The 24,260-nt window shown below is 39.5% G+C and overlaps 2 protein-coding genes and 1 long non-coding RNA gene across 3 annotated transcripts; 2 read left to right on the top strand and 1 right to left on the bottom strand.

Annotated features, from left to right (window-relative positions):
* Nucleotides 1-1,092: 1,092 nt before the first annotated feature.
* LOC103703017 (sodium/calcium exchanger family protein / calcium-binding EF hand family protein) lies at nt 1,093-9,911 on the top strand. The gene is made up of 7 exons (XM_088722491.2): nt 1,093-1,928; nt 4,895-5,083; nt 6,642-6,823; nt 7,852-7,997; nt 8,077-8,347; nt 8,444-8,746; nt 9,392-9,911. The coding sequence occupies exons 1-7, from the start codon at nt 1,484-1,486 to the stop codon at nt 9,638-9,640; spliced, it is 1,785 nt and encodes a 594-aa protein (XP_088578617.1). The 5' UTR covers nt 1,093-1,483; the 3' UTR covers nt 9,641-9,911.
* Nucleotides 9,912-11,785: 1,874 nt separating this feature from the next.
* Nucleotides 11,786-13,028, bottom strand: LOC148703572 (uncharacterized). The gene is made up of 3 exons (XR_015987407.2): nt 12,634-13,028; nt 12,373-12,538; nt 11,786-12,297 (listed from the first exon to the last, which is right to left on the bottom strand). It is a non-coding gene; the product is annotated as an uncharacterized LOC148703572 (long non-coding RNA).
* A 2,920-nt stretch (nt 13,029-15,948) lies between these two features.
* On the top strand, nt 15,949-22,281 carry LOC103703016 (PLASMODESMATA CALLOSE-BINDING PROTEIN 5). Its single transcript, XM_008785706.6, has 3 exons — nt 15,949-16,780; nt 16,887-16,914; nt 21,889-22,281. Exons 1-3 carry the CDS (start codon nt 16,381-16,383, stop codon nt 22,064-22,066), a joined length of 606 nt encoding a protein of 201 aa, XP_008783928.4. The 5' UTR covers nt 15,949-16,380; the 3' UTR covers nt 22,067-22,281.
* The last annotated feature ends 1,979 nt before the right edge of the window (nt 22,282-24,260 follow it).

Raw genomic sequence — 24,260 nt, 5'->3', positions numbered from 1 at the left:
CAACTCCATTTTTTAAATATCAAAACCAAGTCAATGTTCAATTCAAACGGGTCTATTTTTTTTGAATACTTCTATAGTTTCTTTTTGTCCTTTTCATGCATCAGCTCTATGATCCAGATTATCTCCAATAAATAGAATGCCAATAGATAAAAATTGCAACTCAAGAAGAGTTTCCTCTTTAGACTCTTCCTTCTAGAAATCCAAAAACATCGAAATACATTTTATAGAAGTTTAGCTAAATCCTCCATGAAAGTTATTTAATTAAGGATATTATGGAAATTAAAATTTATGAAATTTAACTATTTTTTTTGTGATGTTAGGATAAAGATATAAAAATTTATTTAGATCATATTAATTCATGCTAGAATAGAACCACAAGAGAGGAATATTATATTACTGCTGATCAAAAACCATTCTTATGTTAGATTAAAAAGACAATCATCTTTTGAAATTAAAATTTGCATCATTAGGTTATATAGAATAATGCCGAATGTTATCTTTGTTGCAATTAATTAAACTTTACTCCTTATACGGTAAGCTATAAATACCATTAAGATGCAATTGGTTGAGAAACTTATATTTGACACGATATTTTTAAGCAAAAATAATTATATCGCGGTGCCTTAATCCACTGCCCTATTTATTAATACTAGCAATGACAAATGCGGATAAAGAATAAGTGATGAAGTCCAATTTATGCAGGAGTCGAGTTAAAAAAAGAAGAAGAGACGTAGTCCAAATTGTTTGTGAGTATAATTAATAGGTTTGATCTGATTAGAAAAAGAAAGAAGTCGCCTTTATCATCTATAGTTTATTATATATATATATATATATGGTAGGGTTCCTTTTCGTTTGAAACTTGGACTCAGATAGTTAAAAGGAGGCCACAAGTCCGGTTCTCCGCAAAGCTTCCCGACACAGACCACACATTACAAAATAGGGACTTCCCGCGGACGCTTCGACGTCCGAAACGATCTTCTTGATCCGGCGCCGTAGAAGGGGCCCGCCTGTCCCGCGGTCGTTCTCTGCCGCCCACGTACTTCCACGCGGCTCCCTCCACCCCCTCGATCCGTCTCATTCGGACCTGACGAAATTAACTAAAATCGTATATTTTAGTACATCCAGATCCTGCCGACTAAAAATTGAGTTTGCGTCTCTTTCGCGCAAGATATAGATTCACCTTCCTTGTCGTGAGGCCACCGTTCGATCGCGCAATAGACGCTTCGAGATCTGTGCTGGCGGATGAATGGAGGAGTTCGAGTGCCTGCCATCTCCGCGAGGCGCCCTGCAGCGGCCGATATCGCGAACGAAGATCGATCATTCCTTCGCGCCAAAGATGCAACCCGAACCCTTAAAGCCTGCAAATTACTAGGGGTATTTCAGGAAAGTTGCATTTTCCGATTGGAAGAGACCCGAACCCGATCATTCTTTGTTATCATCCTTTCCCTTCGCCTCCCTCGCCTCACCACACTTCTTGTTGTAGATGGCGAAGCGACCGGACGCATTCCCTCCTCCCCTCCTCCTTCTCTCTCTTCTCCTCCTCCTCCTCGCCGGTCGGGGTGCCCACGGCCGCCTGATCTCGACCTCGGCGGCGGCGGCGGCGGACGAGGAGGAGCATCTGATCTCCGATGGAGTCACCCGCGACGGCGCAACCCGGTCGGACCCTGTTCTCCTTCTCCGGCGGAGCGCGGGATACTCGAGGCTCTTTTCCGCGGAGGAGTGCGAGCAGACGTACGGCTTCCTCCCGTGCACCACGACGGTGGTCGGAAACTTGTTTCTCGCGGTGGCGTACGGGTTCTTGATGTTTAAGGGCGCGACCTATCTCTCCACGGGGAGCGAGCTGCTGCTCGAGATCCTGGGTCCTGGCATCGTTGGCGGTCTCTTCCTCCCCATCCTCGGCGCCCTCCCCGATGCCATGCTCATTCTCGGTAGATTGATTCTGATCTCTGTTCGCTTCTCGGCTTTCTTTTCTGCAGCTTTTTATGGCCGTTGTTTTCTCTTTTTTGTTTTTTTTTAATTATTTTTTTCTGATTTCGGTGAGTTTTCCTTCTTTGTTAATTGGAATTTGGAATGGATTTGTCTGTCTTACCATGTTTCGTGCCGTCGCTCTGACGGAACCACGTTTGGTGTTTCAATGCCTCGATTGGGGGTAGGCGGGTTGTTAGGGAAGACTGAGAACGACGAAAAGGGCCGTTGGGCTATGGATCTTGGGGCCAATCATATTGATGTAGGAATTAATATCTGAGTCAGGATATTGGATCTGAAGCAGAACCAATCATCAAGAAGTAGGAAGCTAGTGGCACCTTTGTTTGTGATTACAAAATCGAAGATGAATAGAATCACGGAGACTGTAAGCTCGTCAGAGTATAACTTACTAGATGTCACTCAGAGGTGGAAGTTTTCTTTGTTAGAACATATGCAGTGCGGAAACATATACAATTAGTGAGGAATAATTTGTGTTAATTCTGGATTTCAAGTTTCTGATTCTGTTTTGGTCTTTTTAGCCTTCAAAGCTCAATGTGCTCGAGAAATGTATTTCAAGCAAAAGTGGGCTTAGAGTTTTCCCATCTAATTTTTAGAGGTTCCTTCTGTAAAGATTTTGGATCCTCGCTTTAATTTCTTGGAAATTGGTAGGCTAACCTGTTTTGGTTCTTATATAGCTTTTCACTTGTCTCTTCAAAAGGGGTTTGTCTTGAAAATTCTTATGCTTTGCAAAAAAGTTGCCAGGGATTTTGTGCATAGCACAATCTAAGGATCGCGAGACACGAGACAGATGTCTATGGTGTTTGCTTCGTTTAGCACCTCATAACTGTATCTAGTGAGCAATTATATATTACATCTCCAACTCAATCAGTTCCTTGATCATAGAGGAAAGTGGATTCTCTGAACTAGATTCGTTACTTCTTTTCCTATGTGTGATATCACTTGTCGCATCAATTTTAAGATTTAAGAGATTTGAGAGCTCTATAAAAAATGATGGATTATTGAAAATAACTTTCAAAAGTAGAGCATAATTTGTGTGTAAGCCTCAACATTGTGAAGACCATCGGCTACTTCATAGTTCGTCTCAATTTGTTGTTTGAGCCATTATGTGAATGAACATCTTATTTCTCATCTTTTGTGTTTATGGTTTCTACAAATCTGATGCACTTGCTGTTTGTAAAAATTCCTCTCATTCTTCTCTGGTGCTTTTGGTGCTGCACTCTCTGTTTTTAAGAATTTCGCTAATTCTTCTCTGGTGCTTTTAGTGCGTTTACTAAATGGTGAGCTCTTTCTCAATACACTCCACATCTAGTGGTCATTCTTGTGAGATGGCTTTCATGATTATAGAGAAGCAGATTCATTAGTAACATTTCTCCAGTACTGTCATTGCTAAGGGCCAGATATATGAAAATGACTTGTAAACAATCACAAAGGCCTGCATTGACATCACACACCATATATTGGATTAACTGTCAAAATTTCTTTTAATTTTTTTAATATGTATATATTAATGATATATTAATGATAATATCAAATTGTAAATTATAATTATAAAAAGTCTAATTATTTCTTAGAGTAAAGCACTTGTAGCAATTACCGTGAGCAGATTGATCCTAAGAAAAGAACAAGGATAATGATTCCATGCAAATTAGAACGAGACATGCTTCTGGTTTCATTCAGAAAAGGAAGAGTTAGGCGAAAATGAAGAAGAAGAATGAAAACAATATTGATGGTTCCAGTATCATTTCAAATCACACTGTAAAAAGGAATGGGAGGTCAAAGGAAGGATCTATGAACTCTTGTAATTGTTCATATGATCTATGTGATTTGAATGAAGCATGATATTGCCTGAATTCCTTGCTAATGCTGCTACTCCGGCTGCTCAGACCACTGTTTGGTGTTAAAATTTTCCTCCAGAGTTGATCTATTCTTGTAATGCTAATGCAGCTGGAAGAACATTTCATCATTTTTCTTAGGGGCTTGCCCCCTGCTTATACCCCAAAAAGGAAAGGAAGAAAGAAAAATGAAACATGATCGTTAACACTGTAGTAGTTCTAGTCATGTTTCCTGCACTGCCCTGATGAGACTGATAAAGTGTATGATTGTCATTGATAAAGAGCGTGGATGTCAAATTTTGAAGACGGGTAGACAAATATCCCGTACATGCAACTTGGTGCTGTGTTAATTGCGCCGAGGTCATGTTGTGGGAAATGGATGTTTAACTTGCTTGCACAGTCATGTCAGATTGATGAACTTATTATGGACAGAGAGGAACAACTAGAATTGGATATCAAAGATCTGCATTAGTGTGCTGTAGTGAGATGTTTTTCATGTCTATTTACACCTTACATAGTATTCATGTGTTTTCATGTCAGATATTTTTGGAATGGGGAGAATTACTAGCGAACCTCAATTACCCATAAGCCAACAAGATTATTGTTAGCATGTGTAACATGTGCCCTGTTCAATAGATCATCATTTAACACTGAACATCCATACACAAGATTAGATCATGACAAGAAATCAGAACACATGCCTAAAAGTGTTTAGGCACCTAGGCTGCATGAACGGTTATTAAGCTTATCAATCAAATGCATGGCTCATGCGGAATGGACAGAAGACATTTGGATTTTTTTTTTGGACAAGTGTGTTGGCGATTAAAAGTTTTCTTTCCTCCATTAACATGATCATATGGTGATACATCAGAGAATATAGGAAGGTAACCAGTGCTTGATAATGAACTTAACTTGCTGTATTACTGTTCAATTAAATTGCCTATCTGGAAGATAGATAACTCAGTGCTCTTTCAAATCTCAAATATTTGATATGATATGTAGCCAATCCAGATATATTAGAAAGTATGTGGATATGTTAGCTGCATCTAATCTATTGTGTCCATAATCCTTTACAGTATCTGGACTTTCTGGGAGTAAAGAGACTGCCCAAAATCAGGTCTTGATTGGGATGGGATTGCTTGCTGGATCAACTGTCATGCTTCTAACATTACTTTGGGGTTCTTGTGTTGTTGTTGGCAAATGTGACCTTTCAGAGAATTCAACTTCAATAGATTTGCAAGATACAAAAGGTTTTAGTCTATTCGGTATGTTTCGCCTCTATTTATTTGAAAACATGCTTTTCTTTGGTTATCAAGGAATAGCTTCTGATCTTGATATTTTTCAGCATAGATGCTAATATGTCACATTATTTAGTTTTCTCCTCAATACTGTAATATGTCAAAAAATTGTGATTAATTGAATATGATCTAATTTGAACATTGATTTATGTTAGATTGGGTCTTTTTTTTTTATATCAGATCTGGATTCATTATTTCATGCTAACTCTATCAGGTTTGAGTTTGGGTCGTCTCCAACTAATTCTAACCTGTTTACTCTCCTGTAAAGAAGCATCAAGCAACAGAATAGAGCTCTGTATACTCAAGAACAATAACTTCATGCCACTGCCTAGGTGGACCTCAGCTAGCAAGAACAATAACTTCATGCCACTGCCTAGGTGGACCTATGTCCACCAAGAGTTTTTGTTCCATAAGAGTTTTTGCCATGTATCAGACAGTACTCAGGCATTATTAATGAAAATTTTGGAATTACATGCATAGTTAATCTCATGCATTATGTTCATAAAGCTGCAGATATTATTGCCATGCATTGACCTTGGTGTTGGAAAGAAGCAGTTGCATTCTGTGAATTGATGTAGTTACATTCGAACAAAGTCACATAGATGAAATAATAATCTTAGGAAATGAGTATCGTACTCATGGCTGCATCATCGGTATCGTCTGAGCACGGTGGAATGGTTAGCTCCCTTGTTGATGGGCAAAAGATGCTTGCACTGGCACATTATTGTGTTTCATACATGGTCTGCCATGCCGATCGGTACGGGCCAGTACGTACCGGTACCGGACAGAACCAGTACGGTACTGCTATTTTTTTCGGTTCCGACTATTCGCAACCCGTACCGGTCGGTACCGGCCGGTACCGACCGGCTCGTACCGACCTCAAATTTTTTTTTGGCTTTTGGCCCGAGACAGCCGAACCGGTACAATACCGGTTCGGTTCGGTATGGTACCGGTACCATACCGGTACCCGTGCCTACCGGTACGTCGGTATGGTCGTTACAGCGGACCTTGGTTTCCTATCCTATCAAGTTTATATATATCCGATATGGCTTGTTGGTTATGGTACATGATATCTTACTACATATGGATGTGACATGGTTATTTTCTAAGAAGGAAATTAGAGGTTGCTTGGGACCCATATGGGCAAGCTCTAAATAAGAGTTAGGATGATTTCCTTTTCAATGAAATAAGATAATCGAAAAATATATGGTGAAAAAAACTTGTTGTCTAAAACTGCTGGACAAACATCAGTGAATTTTGTTCCTGGAAATGAATACTAAACACTGTCCTCAATGATTCTGTGCACTCCTTTTCAAAATTCATCATTTGTTTGTTCCTTGGTAGGTTTGTTCTTTTGAATTGATTCTATTCCATTTTCTCATGAACTTATATTTATTAATGATCTATCTTATGGGAGTTACATGTAGGTGATCATTATATAAGTAACTTTGCATATTTAATTTTCAAGGGTGTAGCGTTTTATCAATTCTGTGCACTAAAACCGTGGATTTCAAACTCTTCACAGGGTCTGGCATTTCAACTGATCTACAAACTAGCTATGCTGCAAGGATAATGGCCATATCTATTGTTCCATTTATTATTGTTCAACTACCAAAAATTTTCAAGTTTCCTTCAGGACAGCGCTTAGCAGTCTTGTTTGCTCTCATTGCTTCGGCTGCACTTGTGCTTTCCTATTGCTTGTATCAGGTACTGCATTTGTCTCATGTTTACTGTAAACCTCGATGGCTTATTCATCATCCACTATCTTTGTGCGTTTATTGACCATTTAAACAGTGTGGTTGTTACTTTGTAGTAGACATGATGTTAATAAGATTCCTTGTTAAATGTATTTTTCTTGATTGCCTATACTAGGAAGTTTTGATTCTTATTTCCATGCCATTAACTTAAGATATTGTTCGTTGACATGGTCAACAAATCAGATATCCTGCAAGGATTGTGGCTATACTGCTATTCCAATTATTTTTACACTTACTGGAGTTTTTAAATTTCTTTCAGGACAGTATGTGGCAGTTTTGCTCTTTCTTATTGTTTGTTGCACATTTACTTTCTGATTGCCTGTATCATCTGCTCAATTTATCACATGTAACCATGAACCTTATCATCTTATTCATCACTTGCTATCAGTATGCATTAACCAAGGTTTTAACTACAAAGTTTGGTTAGCTGTATGAACATGCTGCTATTATGTTATCCTATATAATTTTTTCAGTTGCATTTCTCTTTTGAAAGATTATGTTCTCTTGCAGAGCTAAATATGATCCTCTTAAGAGAGGTTCTGCCAACAAGCGTTTAGTAAAGAATAAACATTGATCAGGAATAACCCAAGATAAGAATCTTTACTCGGTTAAATTGCTGGATTGGTTAAATTTATGCCGTTGCCATTCCAAAGGATGTTTGTTTTATTCAAATAGGCATCTCAGCACATTAACACACCAAGTTGAACATGCAAATTAGCCTACTCTAAGAAAGATATTAAACAAACATAAGGATCAGAAAAGAGCTATATCCCTCAAGTTGTATCAAGTACGTCCTTCCTCCTAAATTTGAATTTTTGCGATCCAATATAACAAATATTCTCCACTGCATATCGTGTATCTAATATTCCTTTGCCTATGTCATTATGATAGTGCAAGATACAGAAAGCAAGTGTACTGTATTGAAAAGGCCATATCCTCGTTCTTTTTCCTCATGTGTTTTTATATATGTTGGACCAGATCTTTCAGCCATGGATTCAAAGGAGAAGACTAGCGTATGCAAAGCATAAACATGTAATATCAGGAATTCTGAGACATGCTCAGATGCAATCCCTTGGACGGCTTCTTGATGATAATGGAAATCCTGATGGGGATGTTATAAGAAAGTTAGTTTTTGTCATGCATTTTATCTATTTTCATAATTTGTAATCTGTTATTTATCCCCACCATTATGTTTCATTGCAGGTTGTTTCACAGATTAGATTTGAATTCAGATGGGATAATATCATCTAAGGAGTTAAGAGCACTTATCATAGGAATCCAGTTTGAAGAAATAGACTTGGATAGGGATGATGCTGTAGAAAAAGTAATGCTAGAATTCGATACATCTCATAATGCTTTTATTGAGGAAGATGAGTTTGTTGAAGGAATCAAAAAATGGATTAATGAGGCAAAACGTACCATTGTAACAACTTCTGGTGCTTACTCACAAAGATTCTTGCATGACTTTCATATGGTAAGCTGCTCCATAATATATGTCCAAGAAAGCATTATATGATGACTCACAAAACTTGCAAGTATAACCTGTACTTCAATGCCTACAATTTTGCAGAAAACGAAGGAAGAACATAACATGTTAATTGATAAAAGTGATGAGGCGGTAGAAAGTATCGATAATCCTACTTGGACATGCTTGAAGGCTGTCTTACTTTTGCTGCTGGGAACTGTTATTGCAGCTGTATTTGCTGATCCTCTTGTAGATGCTGTTGACAATTTTTCACTTGCTACAAACATACCTTCTTTCTTTATCTCTTTCATTGCAATGCCTTTGGCTACTAACTCCAGCGAGGCTGTCTCAGCAATTATTTTTGCCAGTCGAAAGAAGCAAAGAACTTCGTCACTGACATTCTCCGAGGTTTGTTCTTAATCACCTAAATCATTATGATTTTTCAGTTAAACATGTTAAGATTTCATTCCTGTAACCTATGTAGATGACTATCTCAGAATGCCTTCTATATTGAATATTACCATACTCTAACAGATTTTCATCAATTATCATCTGAGCTTCTCCTTCAGCATGTATTGCTTCATGCATTCTGTTCTTTTGGACAATTTCAGATTCCCTTAGTGATTGTAATATTAGTATCTAGAATCACAAATATCTTCTTCCCCATCTACTTCATCATCCAGGCTATGTGAGAAGATAAACTTCCATTGTCGGCAGCAAATTTTTACTGTTGACAAGGGTCGGCCTTGGACGGAATGGTAAGGTTGCTTCATTGTGACCTAGGTGTCATAGGTTGGAAATATGAAAACAGCCCCCCGGCATGCAGGGTTTAAGTTGCGTGCATCTGACCCTCCCCAGACTATGCAGTGCTGAGAGTCTCATGCACTGGGATGCCTTTTTTTTGTCTTTATTGGTGATTTCCCAGCTGGTCCAGACCACATAGTAGATACAATTCAGCTGCAAATAATAATAAATAAATAAATGTGTACACTCATTGATCATTGAAATTCAGTATTGAGTTGTGTTGAAATTACTTGCTTTTAACTGCTGCAGATATATGGTGGAGTGACCATGAACAACACGCTCTGCTTGGCTGTGTTCTTGGCCCTTGTTTATCTGAGACACTTGACTTGGGACTTCTCTGCTGAAGTGCTGGTTATTCTTGTTGTTTGCATAGTGATGGGACTGTTCACCAGCTTCCGCACCAAATTCCCACTCTGGACATGCTTCATCGCATACCTGTTATACCCATTGTCTCTGGTGATCGTCTATATTCTTGACTTTGTTTTTGGCTGGTCATAGACTCCTGGTACTAGTAGAGGGAATGTAAAGGTATTGATGGAGTAGTGCTAGCCCAAAACTTTTCTCTGTTTAAGTGGTTTATTGTCGCTGGAATGCTTAGTGTGCTGCTTTACAATGTTATCTGCTTATGCCTTTCGAGTTCTATATTGTTGCGGTAATCTCTGTATGGGCACTTGGGCTTGCATAAATGTTATGTGAACGGCTTGTTGACGTTCTATTCAGATAGTTCACAATTGAGTTATTTATATTAGTCCTCACTAGTTGAGGAGTATCTTGCATCTTATGAATGGACGCGTGCTTGTCAAGTTTGACTTGGACGAGCTTGTAGCAAATATCTTAGCGTCTGGTGCTTGTAAGCCCTTGTTTCAAATTGGCTGTTTCACCGGAACCTGGTTTATTTTAAAAACGGATGTTTAGACTTGAAGAACACTAAAAAGCGTGGGCATCACCAATTTGGAGACAATTACGTCTTCAAAAGTACTGATCTAGTCCTAATTCATGTTTAGCATGAAAGATGAAACTGCTAGTGCCCGGTGAAATCAAGTGTCTCGTGTCCTGTCCCACACGGACCAGCTTCTATGGGCTCAGCTGATTAAGTAAAATCGCGTTCAATTTTGCATGGTGCCACACTGCTTAAAACCGTGACCTCAATTAAATTGAACATGTAAGGTATTGGCCCAAGTCTGGCAGCTTTGTTTAGAGATCAACTGGGGCTAGTTCTCTCCCAGTACAGGTTCTAACTATAGGTTGGATCAGTTTGAGTAATACAGGATTCCCCCTAATCTTATGTTGGTAACTGTTTGCAAGTTACGTTCAACGCCATGGACTTAGCATTCAGAAACCCAAGTTACTGCAACCTCTAGTAGCTAAAGAAGCAACTAAATGGGCTTCAAGGAGAAACAGAAAAATCATTCACTTGCCAATCTGCCTATTGCTTTTCCTTTAAATGGTGGATGACAAAAACTTCATGAAACCTCCGAGTCTCTTACGAAAAATTAATGTTGTGTATGCACATTGACTTATATGAACAAAAATCATATAGAGCGAGCACCATAGAATATCGTGGTAGGGTAGGACTTTTATTTTGCCAAGTTTTCTCTAGCATCCATTTTAAAGAGAAAACCTAAAAATCAAATAAGAATAGAAAATCCTCCTACTAATGATTCTGTTAATCCCATAACTTTAAAAAATTTTAAAAAAAGGAAACTACATCCACCAAAAGAGATTGTCCACAAAGAGAGACCGTCTGTAATTTTTTTTCTTCCTTATCCAGCCTCTTCATCTATCCTTTTCTTTATCAAGTCGTCTATCCCATCCTTGAGGTCTTTATTCTCCTTTCTAGTTTCTTTCTCCTCCAAATTCATTTTGCACCTAATAGTTTGTAAAATTTAAGAAATGATATATATATATATATATATATATATATATATATATATATATATATATATATATAATTTCTTATGTTAGACAAAGCTAAGAAACTATGTATTGGTACTAATGAGTCATGAGCATTATATTCTGAAAATTATGTATTAATTTAGCTAGAGGTGTGTATTAGCTTACGAAATGATTAATTTGCTTGGTATGTATCACCTGACCATATAGTGTGTACTGATAAAAAACATATTCTAGAAAACTATGTATCGATATATCTAAAGTGTATATCGAATCACTACTAGATGTGTATCAAATAAGCTTGCAGTATGTATCAGAAAGTCGATGAGTATGCATCATTGGCTGTGTGATGTGTACTGGCGAATATGATGTTTTAGAAATTGTGTAGCAATTTGCATGGCGGTATGTATTCGGTTATTAGATGACTAATTTGCTGAGTATATGTCATGTAATCGTGTACCATGTACTGCAAACACTATATTATTGAAACTATGTATCGATTTACCTAAATGTATGTACTGATTTGTTAAATAACTAATTTGTTTGGTGTGTATTATTTGGCCATATAATATATATCGTAATTTTTTTATTTTATTTTTTAATCATGGAGCCGATGACTCCATTAGTAGAAAGTCCATAGTTAGTAAAAAAAATGGGTACTAAAAAAAAATAAGACAAAATAGAAAGACCATTTTGATATTTATTTTTCTGCCCGACATGATTTTTGTTGTGACTTACATATCTCGTATGGTGGAGCAGTAACTTCCAACAGCCATGTGCAAATGTTCATTTTCTTGGTACGACGTCTGTCAGATTCAACCTCTCGTAAACCAAGGAAAGCTAATAAAATTATCTCATGGATTGCAACTCAATCTTCATTCCCACAATAGCAAGAGAAGTAATAAAACACGTTCATCTGTCCTGAATCTTAGTGGTATGGCTTCAAAAAAAATTTGAAGAACAAGAGTAGCAGAAACTGGAAAATCATTTGAGATGAGCCATCACTTTGCACCTCAGTCCCAACAAACCCAATCCACATGTCGCGCGCTCTCTCTCTCTAGACACATTTATACTTCAAACAAATCCCTCTCACCGAACGCCTTCCCTTGGCAGGACTTCTACAGCTTCAAGCTGAGATCAACACCATCCAATGCTTCCCTTCTCTGTTCATTTAAAGTTTTCTCACAGCCGTTCGGTCCCATCGGCAAAAAGCTATAGAAAGGCGGTGGTCGCGATGAAGAGACGGCATCACTCGTGCCTCCCTATATCAAACCTCGACATCAAGTTCAGTTCAGCCGAATCATCAACGAAAGAAGAATGTTAAGACATGACCTCACCTGACAAGGTACGGAGCTGAATTCAGGATAATCTACGCTACAGGACGGTCGGGTGAGCGGAGGCTGCTTAGGTTTTGGGGTGGATGGCGCCGATGGAGGGCCTAGGCTGCGGAAGCCGCCGTCGATGCCGCCATTTTCTTCATCGCTACTATCAAGATCGATAGGCCTTTTCCAATCAACACTGCAGTTTAGTGCATTGAATCGTAGCAACCGAAGCCAGACAAACGATGAAATATAGCAAGCAACAAGCGGCATAGATACCTGAAATATGTTCTTTTGGGTTCCGATTTTATGAAGTCGGGCATCGATTCATTTGGTTTTAGATACGACCTCGAGAATGAAGTTAGTTTGCAGGGGAAGGGCGTCTGACCAGGCATGCCCTCGAGATGAAAGGGCCATGGCCGCTTCATGCCCACCACCTATACCAGATTCTAACCAGATCTATGATTAGCAAAAGGATTTGAAGGAAAATCTTTTGAATTTACGAACACATCCATTTCCTTCTATGTATATGCATGCTTTTAGAAACCTTTTTTTGAGTGGAAGGGAGGCAACAGGAGCCACCCAAGCTGCAATCAAATGGGAAACTAATTAACAATGAGCAGAAGAACAATTTCGTACATACCCTCTCCTCTTCTGGCCAGGAAGAAGACACGGTGTAGCTACTGGTATAACTTTGGTTTGAAGGGGGCTCCATCTGAAGACTGACTCCAGATGATGAAGGCGGCAATACGTTGTTCGCCTGCTCAACCACACAAGGCTCGGTTATATATTCACCACCAATGAATACAAACACAAAGTTGAAACTAGTTCATTTCTTCTCACCACTGAAGTAGGGGACAGCTCCTGTCGCTGCCTCGACTGTTGAAGGCCAGAAGGCGGCCAACCAGGGATTGAAGTATCACCGTTCGGAGGGGTACGAAAACCGAAACTTGTAGCCGGCGCCTCTGCATTGATAGGACTCGGCTCCAATGAGTTCCACAGCAGGGACAAGAAACCGTGCCCGGCATTCCCCGAACCAACCACCGGATTTTCCAACAGTTGAGGCAGGGTGGCGCTGAAGCAGTTGTCTGGGGTCGAAATGGATTCTGAATGCCTGAACAGGGGATCATAGTCGACAGCCGGCCTTAACACTGGATTTTGATCATTCGTGACCGTCGAGAAGGGAAGGATGGGCAGGTGTGAGGGGAAAGGGATCGTGCCTTGCGAAGCATTGGAGAAAGAAGGGGGGGCATTGTTCTTCTGCTGCTCTTCCATCCGGAGCTTCTCTAACTGAGCAACTCCGAGACCTCGTTGTGGTATCTTCTTCTGCTTGTTCTTCTTTCTACCACCACCATTGCTGCCGTTGCCGCATTTCGGTTGCTCTTCCTGTAACACCATGAATCCTTTCAGCAAGACGCAGGAAGATCTCCACGCCATCGAACTCCAAATCCACAACAAAAACAATAAACCCAAAAGACTGGAGGAGGCATCTACCATCCACACAAACAACTTAAAAAGCCGGGCCCCCGGTCAGCATGACCCACAGGGAAGAAGACAAGATCGAAGACGTGCACCTTTCTTCGGAACACTCGTTTAAACAAAACCCGCAAGTCCAAAGGAAAAAAAGCGACGAAAAGAAGAGGGGAAGGAGAGCTGTTGATGGAGGGATGGGGAAGACGATTGTAGCTATTTTAAGAAGAAAGGGAGGTGGAGAAGGAAAGGGGAGCCCAATTCAAAAAAAGGGAGCATCCATCTCCAAGCGCCGGAGATCTCGCTAAAACCGGCTACAATTGCTTTGTCTGAGGGGTTCCGCAGGGCAAGAAGAGAGAGAGAGAGAGAGAGATAGGGAGAGGGGATCCAAAGGGGCTGTTCATCGAATCCTTTCCGCCAGCCGATTTATCGCCCAAATGCTCGCTCCACTCCCCCCACCCGGATCCAGCGACCCTCCACCCTTTCTTATATATCTTTTCCTTGGAGTCGGATTTCCTTCCAATTAAGAAGGCCAGCCAAAGCCACCCAAATGGCGCTGCTACTCGATAATCCAAATGGGAAGCATACGATCGCTACCTTCCGCCCACGCCGCGCATCGGACGCTTTCCAATTTAAGTTCGCTAATGGCGCGTTGCGTACTGATAGTCGCTTATTTAGAAAGAGGAATACCCAAATAGCTGCCTCCACTTCCAGACACACCAACAAAAAAAACCCCATGTGGGGACCACAATCCGGTGAGAAGACGTTACGTTTCCTAGGGTGGGTGTGCAAGTGAGGCTGTGGTGTGTAGGTGTTCCAAACTTATAACGATTCATTTGCACCTCCTAGATAGCTAAATGCGTTCCCTAGACCCTAGTGTCTCTCTCTCTCTCTCTCTCTCTCTTAACTTTTTTTTTTTTTGATTTTCTAAGTTGATTATAACTCTTATGTCGATCACGTTTTCAACGTGACCATTTGAATCATTATGTTCATTGATAAATGAGGAGCAACTGTAGATGCAGCAGCTATCTCATTCATGGTGTGTTAATTTGAGACGAATCTTGTATGAGGACCGTCATGAGTCTCATGACTTTTGAACAAGAGGAGAGGAGCAAAGAAATGGGTAGTAGAGCAGGTGCTATTGAAATTGAGGATGAGATAAGGTTAGCCATTATCATCTGTCACCAGATTAATATTACTCTTCATATGGATGAAGCAAAACGGATAAATTTATTACAAATTTTTATTTGGGTGACTACATATTTCTTTTATATATCAAATAAATGTTTTGTAAAGTTAATAGATTATAATAAGCGAAAGAGAGTATTTGGATAATTTTACTAATACGATGATATCTCTTTCCATATACTTTTAAGAGCGGTATAGACTGGAATGGATGAATAATTTTGATGCGACAGTTCTCTGCCATCATGCTGCAGTTCCTATTATCCATCGTCATCCGTGCTGCCTTCCATCATCTTAGTTCCATCACAGTTATTGGAATCGATTCTAAAAGAATATTAATCACGGTTACTGATAAAGGTTTTATATCAGACAAATTGGACTGTTTTTTAGGGAACTTAATGGATTTCCAATGGCATGACAGACTCTGCATATTTGCATTCACAGGGTTTTTGTTCATCGTCTTCCCTGTTTAGTGACTAGTGATGTTTTGGACGCATTCGTATTGCTGGTCATACTTCTGTACAAACAAAGGAGATTATAGCGAAATGCCTGGCTTCCTTGAGCCCCCATTCTTCCACAATCTCATTGTAGTTCTTTCACAAAACCAGAGTCATATATGTTGAGCCCAAAACCACAAACCCAGCCCAACCTCCCAATCATGCATCCTGTGCGTACCTCCAACACCATATTAGTTCTTTTTCCGGCTGACATTACCATATCAGTTCTCGTTTCACTAACGACTAGGCAAGATGGTAGTCCTAAATTCAAATTGATTACTACCGAATCGAATTCAGACTTGACGCGAACACTAAATCTGGACATATTGGCCAACAACTGGGCTGAGTATTCAGACCTCAATCCAGTCCAAATACTATTGTGAATGAACGGATCCAATCTAAAGTAAGAACCCAACCCCTATTCCCCAACGGAATCAAGTCGATCCAAATATCCAATCCACCGCCCATCTCCTGTCATGTAGTACGTCCACGATTCAGTAATAATTCTGGCGTCATCTTCTCCTTTTCTCTTTCCCCCTTTCCTCTTCTTCTGTCCTCAATCTGTCTCGTTTCTCCATTCTGTTCCTCCCCTCTCCTCCACGGCCAGCCCCGATCTCCAACGGTCACACCGCACTCACTTCGAGATCTTTTTAACTTATTAATCTTTTCACAAGTAACTCCAATTTCAAACGTTTTAATGAGCCTGTCCCTTTCTTTTATTCCAGTCTCCGAGTAGAAATTAAATCGCTCTCTGTATTTATCAGGGATCCAAAAGAAACCCCCTTCCCCATATTCTCAGCTCTCGTAATCTTCCCCCCCTTTCCCTTTCTGATAATTTCGGTCCAAGAAAAACCACTCGCTAGAAATTGGGCGAATGGCGAGAGTTGTTCTCTTCTTATTATTCCTCCTCCTATTCTTCTCGTCCGGTTGGGCCGGGGGCGTGACTCGACCTCTCTGCCGCCGCCGGCGTGCGGAAGAAGGTGTCGGGTGGCGGCGGAGGGACGAAGAGGGGCCGGCGGTGGCCACGACGGGGGAGCTGTGGTGCGTGGCGAAGAACAACGCGGAGGACGCGGCACTGCAGGCGGCGCTGGACTGGGCGTGCGGGCAGGGCGGGGCGGACTGCCGGCCCATCCAGGAGGGCGGGGCGTGCTACGAGCCGCAAGACATTCAGTCCCACGCCTCCTTCGCCTTCAACGACTACTTCGTCCACAACGGCTTCTCGTCTTCCGCCTGCGACTTCTCCGGCACCGCCGCCCTCTCCTCCCTCAACCCCAGTCCGTACTTCTCTCCTCATCTCACTAGTCGCTCTCATTCTGAGCGGTGGATTCTAATGGTTTTCTTTTCCTTTCTTTTTTTTGTTTTTTCTTTTTCAAATTACAGGTCACGGTCGCTGCATCTTTCCTTCGAGGTTGGTACTTATTCTTCATTCTATGTTCCTTTTTTTTCATAAAAAAAGAGAAAAATCCCTCGGTCAAGAGGCGAGACTCGAACGTTATGGTTTTCTTTTGGTGTTTTCCGAAACGCGTGAGCTTTGGAGTGGGGGGACGGTTTCGATTTTTCCTTGGTTTTGGATTTCAAGGCTGAGATCTAGAGGTCTCATTAACGACTCGGTTAAGGCAAAGATTTACTTCGGGCGTAATGGCTCACTAAATTTGTTTGCTTTTGGCGGTTCGGGAACCGGTCGGACTTCCGAGGAGGCATCAGGCCAGCTAATCGGGGCTACGTGGCTTGAAACTATTGGTGATTGTGGGTGCGGTTAATAGGATTCTTTGTCTCTTAGGCCTTTGAGGGGTCACGTGCAGCATATCTAAACAATAATCCGATTCGGAGGCTATCATAAACAATAATAGTAAAATGATATCAACGCTTTCTTTTTGTAAATATTATTTATTGAAATATCTAAGCAAATAATTTCATTTCAATTTTATTGAGCAAAAGGACTTATTGACATTCTCATTGATATCTTTAATAAAAAAAAGTCATTCTCGTTCGCCATCAGGAAGACTACTATTATTTTTGGACGTCGAGTTTATTTGTTTCTCTTGTCTTTCTTCTTTCACGTCATTTCCTTGTTTATATTCCCTTGATTATATATGACCTCTCGTTTTATTGGAAGTTTTCGATAATATTAACGTTGATAAGAATAGGATTATCAAATGTTTGAAAAAAAAATTCTCACACATGTTTTGCTGATAAGAAATTAAGATGCAGCATTTTGATATCAATTAAATCATTAATAAAATAAATTATTTTTTTAAATTAATGAAGAACGGTAAAAGCTGCCCACAAGTTGCAGGTTTTTTTCTGCCTTCTGTCTTAGTTTTCGTTGAGATTTCGCAATGATCACTTCTGTGAGGTAGAAAAATAGCATCTTTATGATACAAAGCATAAGGAAAACTTAATTATATTGAGAATTATTTTACCATTAGTAACCAAAAATTTTTGAATGCTTTATGTTTATTTTTTCAATACCAAGATAAATTAGTACATTTATTAATATATATATTTTTATTTAAAAAGCTGGAGATTGTGTAAAAGTTGATGATAATTGATGAACAAGAGCAACAACATTGTTTTTATAGTTTGAATTAATAATATTATTTTAAAATGAAAAGTTACTAAAGAGATGCAAAAATTGGCTATACAAATTCCCTGTTTAGTGATTATTTTTTATATTTTGAATTATCAATATTGACTATTTCAAAAATAATCTATCACCAGTGATGGATGTCTTTTCGAATGCAAGCTTTTATTTACTATGATATTAATGATACTAGTAGGCAAAAGATTTCCTAAAATGTAAGTTAAACAACTTATTAATATAGAATGATTCACAATGAATTTGATGCTATCTACTAAACTAATATGAAGGTCCTACTTATCATAAAATTCACATCAATGTTTGATTATAATCAATCTCATAACTTAGCTAATAAAGAGCAGTCAGATTTTAATGCTTCATAAAGGTAAATACGCAAATGAATTTTTCAAGGATCTTCAATATTTTATGTAAAATAATGATTATTTTTAAAAAAATGGTCCAGGTATTTGATAGAATCTGATCAAAAGGAGAAGTAAGAGAAAGGAAAAAGAAGAATGGTAATTGATAAATCCTTTCCATTGGATCATGTCCAGAATATATTATTTCTTGCAAATGAATAGCATCAAATCCATAGTCAATAACATTGTTAGACTCCCTTTTCTTCTCTAATAAAATATATCTTATCTAAGTTATTGTTTTGCTCATATTTTAGTTTGTTTTTTGTCTGTCACGACTTATGCCAATGATCAAACCTCTTTAACTAATAAGCAAAGATTCGAGGTTTGAGCCATACATTGTGTATCCCTAAGTATTTGGATTTGGACAATTATATAACAGTGGATCTCTCTCTTTCTCCCAAAATAAATGCTTGGTCCAAAAAGCATCCATCACGATCACAAATTGCTTATAGAGTGTTTAATATGACAATATGAATTTCATTACCAATATTTTGATTATAGTTTTTTTGTATTTCTTCTCTAGTCTTCTTCTCAGATAATATTTGTTAATTTGGAACATCAAAGTCTTTTTTCATTATTTTCATCAATTAAATCAACAAGTTTTACATAATCTCTAGTCTCATGATAGAAAATTTTCATTTGTATTAACCAATATGTTTATTTATTTAGTATTGGAATTAAAAAATATAAATCCTTCATAAGTTTTCAGTTTTACGGTGAAGTTCAACTCTCAATACAAGCTTTTCCTATACTTTGTACTACAAAGTTGTCATTCTTCTGCAAATAGCTGGTGATCAATGGAGCTCTTAGTGACAATTAAAGGAAGAAGCCTAAAATAGGTTGTATAACTTTTGTACAGTTTTGTATTAGAGGTTTTTAGCCTTAGTTTAACTAATTTTTAATGATATTTCCATTGATATTAAATTTTGAATCCTAATCTCTTACCAATAATAACTCTTGAACATGTTCTCAAATTGTCAGTATTACTTTTTTTTAACAACAGTAGGAAGTCTAATATCATCCAAAGGTTTGGAGAAGAGAGGCAATCTTTGATCAAAACTACAAGAGAAACAATATTAAGAAAGCCAATTTCTTAATAAATTAGATGGAAGGGAGGCATAGAAAAATTTAATTTTCATTGACATGATGACAAGAAAGCCAACTTGTTAAATGAATTAGAAATAAGATTTTTTATTTTAAATATTTTTTAAAAAAATATTGTTTTGAGAAACTATCATGGTGGAAATCATGGAAACTTGATATGGAATCAATTACAAGCAGTCAACAAGAATCAATACCATCCTGTTAAATAAATTTGGGTAAGTTATGCTCTGCAAAGAGATTAGATTTAGGCATAGCAAAGCAAATAGAGAGAAAAGAACACAGAAAATTATGTGGTTCGGACTATGGCTTATGTCCATGGGTAGGAATGACCAAAGAAAGCTTTACTAATGATGGAAAAATATAGAGAGGAGAAGATCCTCAAATACAAAAGTCTTCATTCTCACAAGTTCTTGAAAGCTCAAAACAAAAGTGTAATATCAAAAAGACTCTAGAATTGGCAAAACCTATATATTTACTGACACCTCAAAATTTGGGTCAAGGGTCCTTGCAGTAGTGGGCCTTAGCCTCCAAGCTGAGAGCCCAAGTGAAGAGGCCTTTTAACAATTTATCTTTTGAATGCAACACGAACCATAACAAGTTAAATATTTTTAAAAAATTTAATAAAAGCTATACTTTCTTTATTTATCTTTCTTTTAGTCGTAAGTATTAGGAGAGAGAGATTGTAATTTTTTTGTTGTCCACACAACACTTTAATCCATATTTATGCCAAATTTGTCTCAAACTAATTTTCTCTTTGCCCCTTTGTTGTGGGCCCTGCGGCCTCCTTTGTGCTGCATATGCGGTTGCTTGTGTAGTGGGCTGGTAAATGGGATTATGTGCATGACTATCCTTATCATGCAAGAACAAGGGTACAAGTAATTCTTTGAGCAGTCAAGCATTAGGTCAACTACTACCGTATCGGCTTAGTCAATTCATATGAAGAGAGCACAAGGAGGCCTGTCCAACTTAAGGTTAGGAATGTTTGCAAAATGTTGATTGGATCATGACATTGTCATACCATTATCATATTAGCTTATGAAACTAATGGATGATTTATGGTTTTGTTTAATTTATTTTTGTTTTTATGGAGTGAACCTTCAACTTCATGAAGGGCAAGCTCTTGGAGATGAGGTGTCAATCAACTAGGGCTAATTATTGTTGGTGAGTGTAATGGTTTTATGCAAGGTCTTCCGTGCCAGTACCGAAGTCCGTATCGGTCAATCGGCAGCTCGGTTCGGTATGCCTATGTGCCGTTCCATGTCGTCCCCGTACCGACACAGCAAAGAGGGCGAGGAAGAATGGGAGAGAGAAAAAGAGAGAGAGAGAGAGGGGGAGCGGAAGGAGGGTCGCCAGAGGGCATCGGAGGGCCGCAGAGAGGCAGAGCCCCTTTAGACCTTGTTTCGAACGAAATAGGGTCCGTCGGGGCCTTCTTTTTTATTTTGAAAATTTTAAGTGAAGTTGGCAAGAAATATTCCAACCTTCCTTAAAATTTGGGTTCTTTTTTGGTTTGAAAATTTTAAGTGAAGTCGGCAAGAGGTTTGCCGACCCCTGGCCGACTTCACTTAAAATTTTTAAAATAAAAAAAGGTTGACTTTACTTAAAATTTTTAAAATAAAAAGAGGAGCTCCAACGGACCCCAATTTTGTTTAAAAGAGGGTCCGGGGGGCAAAGCCCTGCTCCAACCCTTTCGCGCCCCTCCGGTGCCCTTTAGAGGCCTTCGGCGGCCTTTGCTCCCTCTCCTTCCCCCTTCTTCCCTCCACACACTCTCTCTCTCTCTTTCTTTTTCTCTCTTTCCTTCTCCCTCTTCCCACTTGCCAATTTACTATTTTCAATGTCGAAACCGTCCTGGTCCGCCGCTGGCACGGCTCGGTACGCTCCAAACCGGACGGTCTGAGACAGTTCCGCATTTCTTGGTTTCATGTGCATAACTTTGATATACTTGACCAAGTAGCTCAGTGGCACGCTCTTGCTTCATGAGCTAGAAATTGGGGATTTGAGTCTTGAATGGTGTTTATCTCTAAAGAATTTTTGTCTTGCCGTCCCAAGATTTTCTTGGAGTTAAAATTCGTGATCTTGTAAGCAGTAACACTCTAGGATTTCCTATACTAGACCATGGCTTGACAACATGCCAAGTTGAATGTAATTGTATTGACCTGCTAATGTTCCAGTTACAGGACTAGGTTATACACTGCCCGAGTTAAGTTTTTTAACTGCTGAATAGTTAAAATCTTTGCTGATTCCAATATACATTGCGTTTCGATGTAATGCATGTATGTAGCTCATCCACGAGAAATGGCAACTTCAGCGGATCGACAACAGGATCCATAGCTGGACTAGGCCCTGCTGGGACCGATATCAGCGGTGGACATTTGTTGCTGGTCAAGACAATGCAGCCATCAAGCATGGCTATTTTTGCGATCCTAATGGTGGCCGCAACTGGTACGTTATTTCGGTAGTGTAAAGCAAGGATTAGCGATGTTGAAATGGTATTCCATATATATGATATTCTGAGGCCTCGACAGAGAAAGCGAAGCAATTTAAGAAGTTCTATTCAACCTGTCTTTTTGGGATTTGTATACTTAGCCAGTTCACATGCTCCAGTATTGTTTTGTCCCTTCCCTGTCCCCTGTTTATTATTGAAGTAACGGAATAATCATTTATTTTTCTTGCACGAGTGATGATGATTCCTTCAAATTCTTGATCTAAATGCTCCCTCTTTTATGGTTGGGTAGTCTAATTATAGTTATTTGGGCTAAATAATCTAATCATTAAGATACTAGGGCATTCAAAACTTAGTGTAGAATGTAACGTAGGCTTTTAGCTTCCAACAAAAGCCTATTCAGTGAGCCTAACAAGGAGTTCAATGACCCCTATAAGGTAATTCAAAAGGCTACAAGTTGGTGGCATCTTTCTAATCCAGATTTTATGAACTTATGGAGACTTGGTATAGCTAGATAAATCTGAAGTAGAGTTGAAGTTATATAACTTTTTCTGCAGCAGACTTCAGGAAAATCAGCTTCGTTGTCAGAGCACATGTTGGAGCTGTATACCGTATGTATAAATATGGCCATACATCATGCCAATTATCTTATCTCCTTGTTGGGAATCAATCATCGAGACGAGCGCATAATGAACAGAGCTCACAGACTCTGAAAGAAGACTAGATAATAATTGGCGTGGTGCATGATGATGTGGTGTAGAGTATTAAGAGAAGGAAGGGGGGGGGGGGGGGGGGGGGGTGTGGGGTGGGGGGGTTGGTGTAGTTTATTTCATTTATGATTTAATATGGTTTTAGGGTAGCTCCAAGCCACCCAGGATAATGTCACATGGTCTGTTTGCTACTTTAACTGAGAGGACTCTGGATTGCAATTAACTGCAATCAGGTTCACCTAATGAGCAAGATGATAATATAGGAAAATCTTTCCCATCCTTATCTTTTGATGATTCATTTTCCCTGCAACAAGCCAACTTATTTATCAGTAGCGTCAAATCAACGGATAAATAACAACTGCAGAACAATGCTAAAATAAGTGTAAATAAACAATACTGAAGAGTCGAGGTCAGCACCAAAATTCTTTTGCGTATAGAGAGACTTTCCACCCAGACAACCTCCTAAACCCCTCCTAATCTTTATTCTTCAAGGCTACTTGTCTATTTTCATGTCATTTTTGAATTTTCAATGCTCTAACCTTCTCTAAGGAAGCAATTTTTAGTTTTTAGTTATGATTAAACCAGCTTATGCTAGCAGATGCAAAAGATGTTGACTTTAGAAGGATTCAATACGACTACTCCCCTTTAGCTTACGAGACAGAGAAGGGGGAAAAAATATAAAAGGCTGAAACCTTTCACTTGCCAAATAGTTTATCCCCTTGATCTAAATCCCCTGCTTGCTTAAGAACATGAGTGGTTTGGTAATCTCTCACAAAACCTTATCACTTTGTAGTTTGTGTGGTAAACAAAAGTCTGAGCTGCCATAAATCGCCCGCTATTCTATGGGTAGTTCTATATACACCCCCCCTATTGCTCAGGACACCCCCCAAAAACCAAAAAAAAAATGCCCAAACTAACCTTTAGTGTAATTACCATATTGCCCTTGAAATTTTCTCATACACCCCCCTTCCTCCTCCTCCGTTTCGTTTTGAAAAGAAAAAAAAAAAAAACCCCCTCAAACCCCCCTTAAACCCCTCCTCCCCCGTTCCCCCTTCTCCCTCTCGTCGCCGGCATTCTCCCGATCTCCGACCACCTCGCCGGCTTCTCCCGGAACCACCTCGCCGGCTTCTCCCGAATTTTTTTTTTTCACGGTTCGTGCTCCGTTCGGCACTGGATCGCCGAACAAAAGGCTTCTGTTCGGCTGAACAGTGCCGAACAGAAGCCTTCTGTTCGGCAACCCTCAACCGAACAGATCTGTTCGGCTGCACAGTGCCGAACAGAAGGCTTCTGTCCGGCACTGTTCAGCCGAACAGAAGCCTTTTGTTCGGCGATCCAGTGCCGAACGGAGCACGAACCGTGAAAAAAAAAATTTCGGAAGAAGCCGGCGAGGTGGTTCCGGGAGAAGCCGGCGAGGTGGTCGGAGATCGGGAGAATGCCGGCGACGAGAGGGAGAAGGGGGAACGGGGGGGTTTTGGGCGTTGGCGAGGTGTTTTGGAGGGG

This window comes from Phoenix dactylifera, chromosome 5 (assembly GCF_051530095.1).
Source record: "Phoenix dactylifera cultivar Ajwa chromosome 5, Ajwa_hap1_PhDact_Kaust_v1.1, whole genome shotgun sequence".
In the NCBI taxonomy this organism is placed as follows: Eukaryota; Viridiplantae; Streptophyta; class Magnoliopsida; order Arecales; family Arecaceae; genus Phoenix; species Phoenix dactylifera.
Note: the sequence above shows the minus strand (reverse complement) of the source record. Positions and strands in the feature narration are given on the sequence as shown.

Coding starts and splice junctions, on each gene's coding strand:
- LOC103703017 (XM_088722491.2), top strand. CDS start 1,484: ATGGCGAAGCGACCGGACGCATTCCCTCCTCCCCTCCTCCTTCTCTCT. Junction 1,929..4,894: donor CGATGCCATGCTCATTCTCG/GTAGATTGATTC, acceptor AATCCTTTACAG/TATCTGGACTTTCTGGGAGT. Junction 8,747..9,391: donor CGTCACTGACATTCTCCGAG/GTTTGTTCTTAA, acceptor TAACTGCTGCAG/ATATATGGTGGAGTGACCAT.
- LOC103703016 (XM_008785706.6), top strand. CDS start 16,381: ATGGCGAGAGTTGTTCTCTTCTTATTATTCCTCCTCCTATTCTTCTCG. Junction 16,781..16,886: donor CCTCTCCTCCCTCAACCCCA/GTCCGTACTTCT, acceptor TTCAAATTACAG/GTCACGGTCGCTGCATCTTT. Junction 16,915..21,888: donor CGCTGCATCTTTCCTTCGAG/GTTGGTACTTAT, acceptor GCATGTATGTAG/CTCATCCACGAGAAATGGCA.